The sequence below is a fragment of the Solea senegalensis genome, linkage group LG6 (assembly GCF_019176455.1).
Source record: "Solea senegalensis isolate Sse05_10M linkage group LG6, IFAPA_SoseM_1, whole genome shotgun sequence".
In the NCBI taxonomy this organism is placed as follows: Eukaryota; Metazoa; Chordata; class Actinopteri; order Pleuronectiformes; family Soleidae; genus Solea; species Solea senegalensis.
In genome coordinates, this window is record NC_058026.1 from 23482655 (window position 1) to 23499637 (window position 16983).

A 16983-nucleotide genomic window follows, 5' to 3' on the forward strand; every position below is an offset into this window, starting at 1 on the left:
TTGGGGACCCACTGTCCTGCAGGTTTCCCTGCTCCACCACACCTGATTCAAATGAGTGGCTTGTTGTCAAGCTTTTCCAGAGCTCAATAATGTGCTGATTATTTGAATCAGGTGTGTTGGAGCAGGGAAACATCTAAATCATGAACAGGGGTCCCTGAGGACCAGGATTGGAAAACACTGTTATAGACTATAGACTTTAGACATTTAGACTATAGACATTGGTGATCACCAATGCTTGTGTCAGGGAGTACGTTTTATAGTCACTTAAAATACACATATAGGGTATTTAAGAGTGATAAATGATGCACAACAAAGACCTTTAGCAAACATTGCAGGCGAAATACACAGTTCCACAGTGTTAATGCACAAACATAACTCTCCCACCATTTGTTTTATTTTTATAAACACTTTTGGTGTTTTAAATTTATTAGATCAGTGTTTATTTGACGCTCTGTGTGAATTGCTTATTGTTGAGCTTTTACAAAGAGTTGGGAGAAATTGAGCCACATTTTCTGGAAATACATTTTTATTTTTTCAAGCCTGTGACGCCAAATATATAATACAATACATCATTTCTTGCTTGGACATTAATTGCAGTGCTGCTGAGCAATTTGCTGCACCTCGTAACTAATGATGCTGTGTTGCAACAACAATTCCGTGACACTGGATGAAAAACTTCATCTGTCATCTACATGCTGGAAGTGGAACCCTTGAAATTTATATGCTTGTATTCTCAATAGTCCGTTCCATTAAGTAGCTTAATCTATGAAATAGGCGACTTGCTCCGATATCACCCCAGCACTATAAAACTTTTCAGCGGACAGATTTGCTCTGCTCAGACTGGCTGCTGCACGGTTCACAGACGCTGAAGGAAAATAGCCATCTCCTTTTTTTTCTCTTTAATTTAGACGCCGAACAACCGGCATTACTCTTCCCAGGCTCCTCAGTTTGGTTTGAGAGCGTTTAGCTCTGCAGCAGAGGGAAAATTAATGACCATGTCCCAGACACACACTGAATCTGATCAGTTAAACGCTTACAGATGGGAATAACGTGTCGCAGACTCAGAGCCCAGCAGCCTCGGAGTAATCAGGAAGTTCTATGCTGACTGAAATTGGTATAAAGTCAATAACATTCATACAAAAATAAAAGGCATCAACAATGTCAAAGGGTAAGATAGAAAATCTCTGTTATATTATATTGTGGAGGTCAAACTCAACCAAACTTTAGTTTAAAACTCCTCATTAGCATATCTTGTTTTACATAACGTGGTCACATCAAGAAGCTCAAGCGCTTCATGTCTTGTAGGTGGAGCAGAAAATAGCAGCGCGTGTGGGCCGTCTTCAGGCAGAGCTGGAGAGGAAGAGCTCCGAGCTGGAGCGGGCCAAGCAGGAGAGCGAGCGGCTGAGCCAGGAGAAGCAGGACCTGGAGGACAAGGCCTCTGAGCTCTCCAGACAGGTGGACGTCTCTGTGGAAATGCTCGCTAACCTCAAGCAGGATCTGGTGAACAAGGAGGCAGAGCTCAACCACAAACAGCAGTAAGTGAATTTGATTGACTATAATGTGTCACACGGCCACACTCTTGCCTTTGCAGCAACAAGACCCCTTGTTTTGCGACCCTGTTGGAACAAGAGACTTTCTGCATGGAGTTTGCATGCTTCCTGTGTGTGTGTGGGAGTGTGTATGGGATTCTCCGGTTCTACAGTTTAAAAACATTCCCAACCCAGAAACACTCTAAATTGACCGTAGGTGTGAGTGTGAGAGTAGATGGTTGTTTGACTCTGTGGTGTCCCTGTGATGGACTGGCAATATGTCCAGGGTGTATCCCGCCTTTCACCCAACGTCAGCTGGGATTGGCACCAGCGCCCCCTGTGACCCTCATGTGGAGGATAAAGAGTTATATGATGGATGGATACCGCTGTTTATATGATGTTTATATGAACTGACTGCATAGTCAAGTGTAATTACACCATTTGTGTTTAAGACTTGCTTCTTTGGCCATCAGGAGAAGTCGTTAGTGGAAAAATGCTTCTTGATTTACAGAACTTCACAATTCCGTATCAAAACAATGAGGAGAATAGTGTCACATGGTGTCTATTGGTGCTTGTGACACTTAATGACACAACATCAAAACTACCTGTGTCCTTACTGGTGTCTGCTACTGCTGCATCTCAGCGATAATGACCAAACAGGAACCTCTGGCAAGTGGTTTTAACATTTAATTGGTAGAAAGGATAGTTCAAGGTCTCATTAATTATCCTCAATTGAAGATATCTAAAACTGGAATTATAGATATACAATTGTAGATCATGACAATCCCCATATTTAAACTAGTAAAATCTGAATTACATCGACTGTAGACAAAGTGACGTTACATATCTGGAATGGTTATTCAGATAATCAAACATTATCAAAAGGAAAAGTTAGTTTTATTTCAGGGTTAGGGTTAATTAATTTATTTGATAGTTTGCTGTGTATAGTAAAATTAGCTGTGCAGGACCACAGGTCCTAACTGTGATGCTTTTATTAAACACATTTAAAACGGATAGAAACACTCTCCTTCACCTCCACCGCCCCGTTAATAGCATCATTCTTATGATATCCAGCAGCCAGATGTGGCCTGCATCTGTCTCCCTCTGGGGACGGCGAGCTGCTCGTGCAGCTGGCCGTCAGTTGCCTCGTTACACACACACACATACACACACACACATCTGTGATGCCCGACACTCTCTCAGACCAGTCTCACCGTAAAGCTGCCATGCTGCTCCGTGAAATAGTGAAAAGTACAACTGTAACTGGAAGGAGCACGAGGATGTAAATCTCACCGTGGTGATGTAAGTTAATGGAGACTGTGAGTCTGCCTTCCACAGCACGACCCACATTTTTTACATACAGTGTCTCAGTGGCGTTTAATGTATAAAATGTTTTCCCGTTTATTATCTATCATTATATTCACAACATAATTAAGCCCGTCAGCTCCACATGACACTGTCTGTGTTTCTCAGTGTAGCTGGGTTTTCATCTCGTGGCATGCAGTGTTATGATAAGTGATTTGTTTTATGGACATGACAGATGGAGGCAGCAGCAGAGTGAGTCGGCTGCAATCAGGTTGGAGTTTGACTGCAAAATACAAAAAAAGTGTGCTCAAAAAGTGTATTCTACTGCTCAAAAAACCCGCTTGATTTAGTAGTTTGAAGGGTAAATGCTTCGTACACACAGTAAACAGTCAGGTGTGATAGTATTGCTTGACAGAGTCTGTTTTCAGATGACGGTCGAAGAACAACAACAAAAACCACCAAACGTCGTAGTACATTTCGTAGCATCTTCCACCCTGCTGTATTTTCTTTGTCGAGGCTCATATTTAAGTCCTGTGTGTTTCTGTCAGAGAGAAAAGTGAGCGTCATCTTTCGGCTCTCCTCTGGGTTTTTATCACTTCTCCTCGGTCTCCTTATCAGGTCTGAATGTCAACAGGAGGTCAGAGACAGAAAGGATTGTTCCAAGACTCTTTAATCTCATCACAGACATACAGTACATGTAGATTTAATCCTAATATGTGTATTTATACAAAACTAAAAAGCCCCAGCCACAGGAATAACACATACTTTTGGCAGACCTGTATTTATTTTTTAAGGAGTTCACTCTTCACCACCTCTAATGTCATTTTTTCCGCCATAGCCAGAAACACTAGGGCTGGGATAGGGGCGATATGTTTTTGTCATGATTCAGTTAAATCCTAACACTTGGGTGCCAATTCGATTTCCTATAATGACCCGTCATTTTAGATTTCCAAAATAAATGCACATTACGTCACTTAGTCTGACATGTATGGGACAGTAGAGTGTTTTTATAGCGATCACTGATATTGCAAATGAACATTTCTTGGTAGGCCGGAAAATTAGCAGTGCATTTTAACATGTGTACTTCAGGTTCTGATGAAAATAATGTTTTAATGGTGAGTTATTGGTCGCTAGGTTAAAGGAACCTGGGATCCCAGTACTTGTTACAGTGGGTGTTTCATATTTGGCCCACCACGCGAAAAGGCAGAGGCACCCCTGTATTAGAGAATACCACAAATCAGATTTTTGCTGGTTAGATTCAAAGGAATAGTCATGCTGCACAGTTTCTGCTTGTTCACGGCGACCTGTCGGCATTGATGACGATCATGTTGAAACCGTTTGCCTCTGACTCCAATTCTTTGCAGCTTTACCAGCAGACCAGTCTCGCCCCCCCGCCCCTGTTTCTCAGAGGAGAAGCTGGCAGTCAAACAGTCGGCTCATTCAGAGTCGAGACGGAAAAAGAGTATCACACTCTGAATGTTCAGCAGTGTTGATGACTAAACAGTCGTTAACAAGGCACAGAGCAGCTTATTGGCTTAAACATGTCAGCCTAACAACCTTATACACTCTGTGTGTGTTTTGTTTTTTTTCTCCACTGACTTTGGAGAGTTTTAAAAACTCTGTGCCCTTTCATAGAGATATTATGCATCATGTTGTACATCAGTCCTGTCAATGTTAAAAGCTTAAAGGGGAAGCTCATTCAAAATGGCTTTCGCTGCCTGCAGTGTCCTGCATAAGAATGTGACGCAGACCTGATCATTTATTCTGTGTGAATGATTTTGAAAATAGACCTGGAATATCTGGTTATTATCACATTTTTTTTGTCCTATATTGAGATTTCATCTGTGATATAATTGTTTTAGGACAACCTTCAGGTCAATGTTCACTGTCATGGACTGCTTAATTAATCATGATTAACTTGCTAACACTGTCAGCACCACTTAAAATATTACAATTTCTAGAGGTGGAAAGAGTGCTGAAATATTCTGCTCATGTAAAAGTTCCACTATTTTGATAACATTTTTACTTAAGTACTTAAGTACTGTTCTAAAAATAAACTCAAGTTAAAGTAAAAAAAAACAGTACTTTGTTTAAAATTTAAGTAAAACATGTAAACACATTCTGTATCAGTCAAAATGGGTCAAAGGTCACAAATACTTTAACTTTCAATTCACCTGTCCTCATCATTCACCTGTCCTCATTGTTCACCTGTCTTCATCATTCATTCACCTGTCCTCATCATTCATTCACTTGTCCTCATCATTCATTCACCTGTCCTCATCATTCATTTTCCTGTCCTCATCATTCACCTGTCCTCATCATTCATTCACTTGTCCTTATCATTCAATCACTTGTCCTCATCATTCGTTCACCTGTCCTCATCATTCATTCACTTGTTCTTATCATTCATTCACCTGTCCTCATCGTTCACCCGGCCTCATTGTCCACCTGTCTTCTTCATTCATTCACCTGTCCTCATTATTCACTGCCAAATTTTCAGGTGCATGATTTTTTTAAATTTTTTGTCATTTATTTACTTTCAGGCCAACATTTTTTTTACTTAGTAATGGATGTCATTTAAAACGTGGTGAAGTACAGTACTTCCAAAAAAACACAAAATGACTTACAAGTAATAACAAGTAAATTACAAGTACACAAATATCCTATTCAATTACAGTAACACGAGTAAATGTAATTCATTAATTTCCACCTCTGATTTTTACTTGGCTTAGAACAATAAAAACTGGAATAAATAAACTGCAACTTTTGCAAATTGCGTTTGAAAAACGATAACCTGTTCAGCCCCGCTCTGAAATGCATGGAGCATTTGTTTGATTCAATCCAGTCTGCATTATAATCTCAAAGTGCCGTTTAATGCACTACATAATAAACACACACACACACACACACATGCTTCTACTGTAAGAGTCACTGACACAGCGTAATGATAAATATCACACTCCACTGGTCTCTGAAGCATGTGCTGTTAAGTGCTTTAACAGCAGCTGGAATAAAACAAGAGCGGCCGTAATCAGCAGAAACTGGAGCCTGAGGAGAAAATGATTGTCTGATGACATGATTTATTTGGTTGTTACGAAATGACTCCCAATTGCTCACAGGCTAATTTCTTCTGATTGTTACAGTGGATCACTCTGAAGAGCTATTCGCTATTAACGCCGATCTTGTCTGTGGCGGTTCAGTTCATACGTAGCCAACTGAGATGATGGTTATGGCCACTGAGTGCTCCTCCAGGAGGACGCAAACACCAGTGTCCGTGGAATACTTCATTATTTCTCTTCTCGGAGGAAACCTTTATGAAATGTCCAAGGCACTGATCATTAGACTAACTGTCACAGGGGAGACAGTTAAAGCTCAAATGGTCACGGGGTCAAATGAACTAAAAAATATACAATTGTAATTCTCAGTTTAAAAGAAATGTCTTTTTGAGACAAAGAATCGTCTGATTAATAGATCATGTATCTATTACATTTGTGTGGATGGGTCATTTAGGTTTTTGGGGTTTGTTCTTTAGACAAAAGGAAGTTTTCTTGACCTTTGTTAACCAGTTTCGGCGTGTATCTTCCACCGTCCTCAGAACTGTCACCTGATGTCAGGTGGTGACGTGCCTTATCAGCTGGAAGCGTGATCTTCCTGTCAGATTTGACGGGTCGATCGCGCCTCCATCTGTCCCGTCGCTCCCCCGGGACGGCGCTCCAGGTGTGTGACAGCATGTATGCTCATCCTCATCCCGGTTCATCTCCGCTGCCTCCATGATCTGCTGTGATTCTGTCGTTTGCAGTGGTCTGAAATGGCTGATTTTGGTATGTTATTTCTGTTTCGTCTCCTTTCTGGCGTTCTTTTCTGCGTGGCAAGGGATTTCATAGATGATGTTGCGTTTATTCTCTGGTTGTATCTTGTCCTTGAGGTGTACTACTGTAGTAACTGAGTTTTTTTTTATGGTCTGACTGGAGTGTTGATGTGGTATTTTTGTCATGGTCATGGTTGGGTCATGTCGTGTTTAACTCAAAAAGATTGCTATCAGGGCAGAGACTGATTCAGAATATTGGACGACTGCATTTCTAATCGTGCACACAGTCACTCTCCGTGTCGTAAGACTGCAGATTGTCTTCTCTCACTGCATTGAAAAGGGAAGATTCTCTCTCTTTCTTTCTCTCTCTCATACACACACAGACAAACAGACACAAAACTGTTTGATTTATTCCTACAAATAACTATGATAAAGTCTAAAGCGTTGGTCTACCCCGTGTAGCATAAGGAAAACCGAAAGGCTGCTATTTTCGCTCCGAAAACAAGCTCACTCTTCACTGAGCAGCAATCTTGAATGCAAAGTGAAGCTGTCGGGGCTGAGAGAGAGAAAAAAACGGCCTCATTAACATCAGTGTCTGACAGACGGGAGCATACAGAGTTAAAATGGCAAGACCTCTGATGACTTTCCAAGAAATCAGAGTGAGAATGTGATCTGCAGAAGGATTAGATCTGTCGTGAAGATGGACGGAACCAAGGGTTTTTGGTTGTAGGACATATGTAAAAGTTCACGCACAGTGTTTCTCAAATAAAAGTCAAAGTACGCTGATTAAACACTCTGGCACTATAAAAGCAGAAATCCTTTGCTGCAGTTTAATGATGTTATGGCTCTAATGTTCGTTTGAATGAAGCAAGTTTATAGAGGATTGTGCTCAAACACAGTAAATAGTAGGGATGGGAATTGGTATCGGTCAGTATCAGTCCGATACTGGTCAAAATCACTGGATCTGATATCAGACAGATAAAAATGTAAAATCTAATAAATCCAAAAATCCTATATATCACATGCTTCACGATGTAAAGATGTAGATAAAAAAATATTTTTGCGATATTTGTCTAAAATAACTGTATCTGACTGTTGAATCAAAGTTATGATTCATTTTATGTGGCATTTTTAGTAGTGATATAATTAGCAATCATTCTGAAGAACTCATAAAAACGAGCCAGGTGAACTTTGAACTGTGATGTATTTGCAGATTTCACAAATTCGGACTTTTTGCTCAGGTGTGTTGTATGTAGTTGGTGAAAATGATTTTTTTTTTCCATCAGATTGTCTAGGTTGTGCTGAAAAAAAGGATAAAGAAAATAAATGGAGCACTGATGGAGCTTTGTGTAAAATCCCAAACTATTTGCGTCTCGGGTGTTTTTCTCTTCATAAACTCAACGTCTCAGCAGTTTGAAATATTGATAGAACATAAAATAAACAAAGTGGTGGATACACTTTGGGAGATTGTTCATGTTTTTCTGACATTAGAGACTAAGTAGCTCACGGATAGGCTAAGTGATACTAAAAATAACAGCGAGCAGCCGCGCTACTCTACGCATCTGAAAATTGCAAAATCATCGCTTGCATTAATGCAGGCGAAGGACTTGAGGACAGATTCCGCAGCCTAACCTGACATTTTCGCGGCGTAATGAATCAATCTTTTATTTCATGCATTTTGAAATGCGTGTCATTTTGTCACCTCGCTGTCTCACACTCACATACACTCAAACATTTTCAGGGGTGATTTTGAGCCGTCATAAAATCTTTACTTCCTCCTGATTGATTTGAGCCAGGATTAGTGTGGTGTGATGGTGGGAAGCCAGTCATGCACTTTATTCCCGCGAGCTCTGAAAACAGCACATTCCTCTCTTGTGTCTCTTTCATCATCCCTCCCCTGTCACCCTTTCATCCCTGGTCGCCTCACGTCTCCACTCATGTCGTCATACAGTGCTGCCTTTCTTGTGGTGTGTTACTCGTGTGTGTGTGTGTCCAGGTGTGTGTCCGTATGGCATGACAACACAATGTGCTGAGTCTGTCTTTAAAAAAAACAAAAAAACAACACTGCTGGATCCAGGTGTCAAAACAGAGAGACGCACTTGAGAGGCACATGAGCAGCTGTGCTTTTGTTCAACTGGAAAAGCTTGTATTCATACATCACGCCATTGTATTTCTTATCCTGGCATTTCAGAATATTAATCAGGAATAATCTTTGGATTAATGGTCAGAAATGATGACAAATGTGACGGGAGGATGATCATTCAAACATCATCACTGTACTGATCATTTCTCCTGCTGCTGGATGTACACAGCTCTCTCTGTTACGGTTGTTGTGAGAAATTAAGTAAAGCCCGTTTTCATATGTTTACTAAAAAACAGGCTCAAACTCTAGCTTTTCTGTACAATAATGTAGCTGAATAAGAACAGATGAAATCATATTTCTTTGTGGTGTAGTGAGTATACTGTCATTTCACTTTGTGTCTATGTTTATAAGTGTGATACATTAGTGTTCAGTGCTTGTTAAGTGCTATGGTTGAGTATGTTGAGCCCAGCCCACTTTACTCTCATCACATAGAAAAAAAGATTTACACACTCAAAGCAGCATGGGCTGCAATTACCTATAGAAAGAGAAGAGAGCCCACATGATGATGAATGATGAATTTTTATTACATTTACTTATATTATATTATATTTATTTGTAAAAAGGAAATGCTTGAGTGGACGTTCTGTCAAAAAAGCAGTGTTTATACATATCTTTGTACATTTTTAAGTGGTTATATGGAAATCCTGGTCATTTTTCTCCACCATATTCGACAAAATGACTTGTTAAATATGACACGCCATTCCTCTCAACTCAAATTCATTTACAGAGAACATTTAAAAACAACCAAGGTTAACCAAAGTGCTGTACAGAAGGACGTCAATGAAATATAAAATAAAATCAGCAAAAATAGAAAACATAAAAGCGTATTATATTTTAAAAAAACAAACGATACAGAGCATAGTAAAAACACATAAAAGCAAACGAACAAACAGTAGGAGTCCAGCTCAAGCTGGGAGTTAAATGTAATGGTTTTAAAGAAGTTTTAAAATGCTCAACAGTCTGGGCGCATCTAATGTGCCAGGGCAGGTCATTTAGGGAAAAGAGAAGGCGATATTTCATTGAATGCCTTCTCAAAATATGAAATATCTCATGCTACACTATGTACGGATTTTTGTGTATGTAAGCATTTTAGACATTCATAAATAAAACCCACAATAAAACATTTTATACATTCATAAACGACTGTATTGGTAGGTTCTGTATGTGGAACAGTTTCACACGTCACAAACATCCTCACACATAAACACCACCTGGTTTACAGCGTTGATCCAGCATGGAACCTGCGCCAATTCCTTTGTCCTGAATCATGCTTCAGACTAACAACCTGCATGTTCATCACCTATGAAAGATGGTTTGTCCCTCCAGCTCCTCAGCAGTGGGTAAACACAGTGACGCGTCTGTCACCTCTTTATTTCTAAAGTGTTGAAGTGAGTGAATTCGAAGTGTGTGTGTCAAAATGAGGGCCGACAACAGGAAGCAGCCACATTTCATGTCTCTCCATGTTTTCTTGCTGCAGGTTTCTCTTTGCTGTTTGTTGTTTCAGCCTCTGCAGCTCGTTCTCACGGTCTTCGTGGTCATCCCCTCCTCCTCCTCCACAGGTTTTTTCAGCTTCACTCTTTATTTCTGGTCTCACCCCTTCATCTTTGCATGTCTCACGGGATCTGGAGGAGATTTCTTTTCCTCCGTTTCCTTCCTTCCTTCCTTCCATCCGTCTCTGATTCGCCTCCTTCCCCATTAGGATTTACATACTGCGTGAGGTTACTTCATATGAGTTGTTGTTCAGCCCTGTGGTCGTATTCATCCGTGTGTTTCTTCCTTGCGCAGTGAAAGACAACTAAAGGCTTTCCTGTGTTGCTTCAACACATTTCCTCCAAAAGGGTGGATGTCGTTTTATCCAGAAAAAGCAAAAGATTCAGTTGAACAAATAATTAAGAAAAATCCAAAATGTCGATACCAAAACACATATTAGCTCTGCATATTATCAGACCAAATAGTTCTGTGAAAGCTGTTTAGTTAGACACGCTGTTTATTATCTTAAATAATGAGCCAAACTAAAGCTTCCAGCCAACACTCATACATCACATCAAGCTGCAGCTTTAAATATGACATCAAAATGAATGAGACGTTTTATTGAAAATAAAAACGTCACCATATATATTATATGAAAACGTTTGACATGACTCACTGGATTCCCCGTGGCTCCCACAATCACTAATAATTCATTCAGTTCATTTTTCTCGGATGCAGAATTTCAGTCGTGGCACATTCCTTCAAAGATTCATGGGATTCGTCAACTAAATTTCATCTGCCATATCCTCATCTATTTAGATATTTACATCACATCCTCCTCGCACATGACTCCAAACAGTGAACTGATGAAGTCCTTAGATTTTACCCTTAAATGAAGTTGTAATATAAATTGGGTTATAAAAGGCTCATCCGCCATGTATAACCCAATTTAGGTTTTAACATTAAGGTGGAAAAGGGACTTTCCCCAAATTGAGCATCTGTCTGTGTGTGTTGTTATCAGTACACTGGTAGAACACATTTGGAACTTTTAATTTAAAGTGAATACTGCTTGAAAATGTTTTTTATTTACACAAAATAGATGACATGCTTATTGGACACTCTAAACTGACCGTAAGTAAGTGTGACAGTGAGTGGTTGTTTGTCTCTGTGTCCCTGTGATGGACATGTTCATCATTGTCCAACTCTGCTATTCCTCAGTCTTTTTCCCTTAAGGCAGGACAATTTTTATTTGTCATTTTATTGCATTAGTAAAGAGGAAATTGAATCAAAAACCTAGAGGAATTGAGGAATGGAAAGTAAACATACTGTAAATGATTTCACGTACCCCACATTTCCCCCTATGCCAGCTGGGATTGGCTGCAGTGGCCCCTTATGACCCTCATGTGGATAATGAAGCAGGATACGATGATGAATGAATACTTCACATCCTAAAATGAGTTCATGAGGATGACGTGTTTGAACTGGATTTTAATGGAGTCGGGATAAGATGTATCCCATCTGGAAGTCTGTCGCACTTTGATAATAATAATATTATCCGTTCTCTGTGGTTGAAAGCACACGCTGCCACCCTCAGTTTGTCCCAGTTGTCTCTTGTCTTAGAGGGATGTTAATAAAAATGTCCTTGTAGAAGCAAAGAGCCATTTGGTAAACATGTGATGCCATCTCGTTTATTAATTGAGACGATCACTATACATGACATTTTACACGAGTTTGACCCCTGTGTGGATGGAAATCACATTATATGAGCAATTACCAAGTGAGAGCGAGATCACAGAAGGGAAGAAGAGACTTAATTAACGACTGATTATTTACTCGAAAACATTACACTTCTGCTTTCATTTCTCCCCCACAGTCCAATGTTTGAGTCGTAGTTTTGTGATCTATGCCTGGAGATAAGGAAAGTTAACTATGCCAGACACCAAACTATTTTTATCACAGCATGCCCCCATTTCAAGAATATCTGCTTTGAATATGTGTACTGTTTTGAAATGATTCTGTATTATGTAACATCTCCTAGCAGTGAATATTGGACAGTACTTGTTGCATAAAAATGTCTGGAGGAGTAAACAAAGAAAGACTATTTAGATTGGAACTCCACAAGATCCACAGATAAACCCTCTTTGGCTGCTTTGTTTACAAGGACACAAACATAGGTGAGGACATCTGCAGCTGTCATTTTAACATTAAGAAAAACAAAAGGAAAGGTTTTGTTTTGTGTATCTCAAGATATTCAGATATGAAAGGGCTTTTATCTGGATTTGGTCATTAAAGGTGACATAGAATGCTTGTATCACACATATATGTTAGTTATGGAGGTCTACTTACATATATGAACTTGTTTTCATGGTTAAAAACCTCCTAATCGCTGCAAACAAGCCGATCAAAATATCTCCTCACTGACGCTCTCGTCAGCCGCGCTGTTTCAGACCAAAACCACACCCCCAGAATGTGGACTGTGTTGTGATTGGCCAGCCAACGAGAGCTTTCCCACTGTCCTGTGATTGGCCAGGTACCTGGAAGTGACGTAATAGATAGGCCAGCTCTCAGATAAACAGCTCCCCCTCTGGCACGGTGGATGCTCTGCATCTCAGCAGCTACAACGAGAGTAGTTCTTCTTCTTCTGCGGTTGAATGTACGCAACCGGATGTGCCCGGACTAGTGCCCGCACCGGGAGGCGCTACGGTGGTGAGAGGAGTGGTGCGGATTTCTGATGACGACATCAAATTAAGGAAGTGACGATCCGCTTTGCAGAGCCCAGGAAAACAATACAACACTATTTTCTCAGCAGTGGCTGAGAAAATAGCTCTTCTGACCCCTGACCTAAGGTTTGCTTTTCTAGCTGTGGCTGTTCCCTGCGGCATTTATGTCAACACAAACACAAAGTCATGCTTTATTGAGAAACACAGAAAGAGCCGCGTGGACACGATTGACCTCGTCATCAGTGTGTGATCTCTTGATGATGATGATGATGCTTTGAATGTAACTGAATCACAACAGGGAAGAACTGTGACAGGAAATCACTCGTGAAGATGAACCGGTTCTTCTTAAACTGGCAGTCTCCGTCCACAGCTGTTTACCCAGTTCAAGTCCACTGAACACAACCCACTGGGAAATGAAGTGATGATGGACACATTTGGTGATTAGCAGCAGGTGAACATAGTGCAACATTTAGCAGACATTTCCCTCAGGACTGGATTAGACACCAGGAGCAGAGCTACAACACAGTCTATATTAGATCTCGAAATGAATGACAGTGTTGCTTCATAATTGGTGAATGTGTGAACAAGCAAATGGCTGCACACACACACACACACACACACACTGACGTTCAGTTCAGCATGTTAGTGTTTCCAACTGCAGTGTGTGTGTGTGTGTGTGTGTGTGTGTGTGTGTGTGTGTGCGTGTGCGTGTGTGTGTGTCACATTATGGGGGACTTGTCCTCCTTGTGGGGACAAAAAGCAAGTCCCCATAACGTAAATTACTACATTTTAAGGTGAAGATATGTTTTAAGGTTAGAGTTAGGATTAGGATTAGGCCAGTAGTAATTGTGGTTAAGGTTAGAGTAAGTCTCCAAGAAATGAATGTAAGTCAATGCAATGTCCCCTCAAGTCATGAATGTCGAACATGTGTGTGTGTGTGCACTGTGTGTGTGTGTGTGTGTGTGTGTGTGTGTGTGTGTGTGTGGTATACAATAGCATCTTCCTTTGACTTTATTATAGTTGTGCGTGTTTTGGTTTAGGATTTACATGATTCATGATCCAAGCTTGAAGGTCCAGTAAGAACTGGTGACACCTAGTGGTGAGACTGCAGACTGTAACACTAACTCTTATGTATCTCTCTTTTGCGTTGGCATGTTGAGCTTCTGCTACAGTACCGATTAAAGACTTATTCTAAGGCTACAAGAACCCAAATAAATGACATTGTTCTTTATATATAGAAACATTATAGTATATAATCAGTTTCTGCCACACACTAATCTTTAAATCTGAACGCGGAATTGTTTCCCTTGATTATTTAACCGTACAGTTTCTACAACAAAATCTGGACGTAATGTGCAGAGAAATCTTTTTTATGAGTTCCTGGTTTGTTAGCTTCTGTTTCTGAGGAACACACTGTCCCTTACAAATAATGGGGACTTGGCCCCGTATTGTCTGCAGAGTGAATGTCCAGCTGCTCCCTCAGCATATCTTCATATCTCTGCTCTGTTTCTCTGTGTGTATTTATCTCTGTCACCAACCTCAGTGTGTAAAGGGCAGGACAGCAGCTGGTGTGTATGTAGGAGAGGATTTGCAAAAAGAATGTCCGGCATGTTTCTGCAAATGCTAATCCACGTGAGCTTCACATTCACAAAGTTTGCCTTGTGGTGACACAACAAATCAACCATAGAGGAGTGAACTGTGTGTCAGTGACGCTGCGTTTTCTCTCCCCGCCGTGTCTGCAGGGAGGTCGCGCAGATTGACCAGTTCCTTCAGGAGACAGCGGCGCGGGAAGCCAACGCCAAAGTGCGTCTGCAGCAGTTCATCGAGGAGCTGCTGGACCGCGCCGACCGCGCCGAGAAACAACTGCAGATCATCAGCAGCTGTGGCACCACACCCAACGGCAGCCTGGGACACTGCAGCCTCCAGGCCTCAAAGGGAAATGGACGCCAGGTGAGGGTCTTAGAAGTCAAATGTATTATATTCAGGGTTTTCTTCCAAGCTGCAGGATTGGAAGTCTATTTGAATGTTGAGTTTCATTTTCTCTCATGACATAACCACAGACAGATGCACTCAATCGCTCCATCTATGCCGATATCATTTTATTTATTCATCATTTTATTGTCCAGCTTGTTTCGGTTTCTTTCCAGCGTAAGAACCTGAACCCAGAGTAGATGTAGCTGTCTCGTCCTGCGATGGGTCACTCCAGTGTCTCTCCTACATTTTATTCAGCTGCCGTTTGCAACCACTGATAATGATAATGACAATCACTCATCATGTGCACAAGTCAGCGCCAACAGCTGCAAATGAACATACAAAAGAAAAACATTAACCTACAAAGGATTGATCGAATGGGGACCACATCGCCGCGGCAACCTCATGGACACCAGAAAAGTTGATCTACACAAAGCTGAAATGTGATCAAATAGATGCTCGTTTCATAATCTCCACCGCAGAATTCCTCTCTCTGCTACTTCGCGAAAGCTTTTCCTCGACAGATCGGCTCTTGGCTTGAATCAAAATGAGTAATGTTGCTGGAGAGCAAGCGCAGGTCAAACTGCTGATATGTTTCAAGATGCCTAAGACAAGTGTCTTCATTTAAATGTGAAAGGGCAGCGAACACCCATTAACAGGTGACGTCAAATGAAATGAGTGGAAATAGAAAAAGGGTGAAATGATGATTTCCTTTGCAGTTTTGTGATTAGAACACTAGATCATGACACTGTCGGTGTATTTGCATTCATTTAATTAAACCTAGCAGAGATGTTTTTACGCTCTTTAATCCAGAAACTAAAGAACTGGTATGGATTTCAAAACCTAAGATAAGATAAGATATCTAATATGAATGTGTGTGTTTTTTTTATGGTAATTCCTGAGCCATTGGTTTGGCAAAATAATGTGTTGCAGTTTAACCATAGCACTGCATAGAAGAAAATCGGATGTTGAATGTCCCTTGAAAAGACCTGGACGTGATACGGCCCCTGACTGGCCCACGTGAGGTTCTTTAGAAATTAGAATAACAGGGTTCAAGGGTACGACATGCTCCTAACATTTCCAGAGTCTCCCACATTGATCAATGTGTGGCTATGGTGGTGTTAGACAATTATACTCACTACACTACACCACAGTAGAGTATAGTGTTATAGTATTCATTATATAGTGTAGTAATTTGATATTTTCAATAGAGTTAATTATTTTTAATTGAATAAAATCTGAATTTCCTTCATTTTGTCTACACAAAAATGATACAATTTACTGTTATATATATATACATATACATATACATATATATATCTTTACTTAATAAAGATATATATATATATATCTTAACTTAATAAACGCAATAAGTTCGCAATAAACTAGTCTTATTTTTCTCATTTACATATAATTAATCACATTCAGTTATTACTTTAGTAGCTAGTTTGTACATTAATTCATTATAAAAAAGTACATTTCAGGACATATCGTCAGTCATGCACAGAAACTTAAATGTAAAGTATAGAGCACTTAAATCCTTGAAATACACATTAAGTATAAACATAAATGCACATTTTATCTGCGTTTCTAATCATCCTCTAAAGCATCGTATTAAAGGGCCACTTCACCCGAATAAATGTGTCATTTGATCATTTGACAAAAAGTCGACGTCAAAGTCACTTCCTTCGAAGAAAATAAAAGCCCTACGCTGCTCTTTACTGTGATTCTGTCAAGATTTACAAATAAAATTGGATTGAATAAAACAAACAGCATCATAATGATTTTTAGTTTATTCTTCATTTCACCAAGTGGGAAAAAAATGGGTGAAACCGCCCTTTAATCAATGTAAAACTAATAATAAATAGTAATTCACAGGCTAAATTTGAAATCCTCGATCCTAGACCTGGCTTTGCATGTGTCCTCGCTCCAGACCATAAGTACATGATACATAACACCATATATGTATGATACCATAAAGTGTAATGAGTGCCCTCTTGTAATCAGGTAGCGCTGTACTCACCCACCAAAGGATTA

The 16983-nt window shown here is 40.2% G+C and overlaps 1 protein-coding gene across 1 annotated transcript in view; it reads left to right on the top strand.

The window, feature by feature from the left end:
* Positions 1–16983, top strand: part of fbxo41 (F-box protein 41) — a 53597-nt gene that overhangs the window by 14226 nt on the left and 22388 nt on the right. Inside the window, exons 3-4 of the mRNA XM_044029051.1 lie at positions 1306–1535; positions 14718–14925. Coding sequence (XP_043884986.1) covers positions 1306–1535; positions 14718–14925 — 438 coding nt within the window. The remainder of the gene's footprint in view (positions 1–1305; positions 1536–14717; positions 14926–16983) is intronic.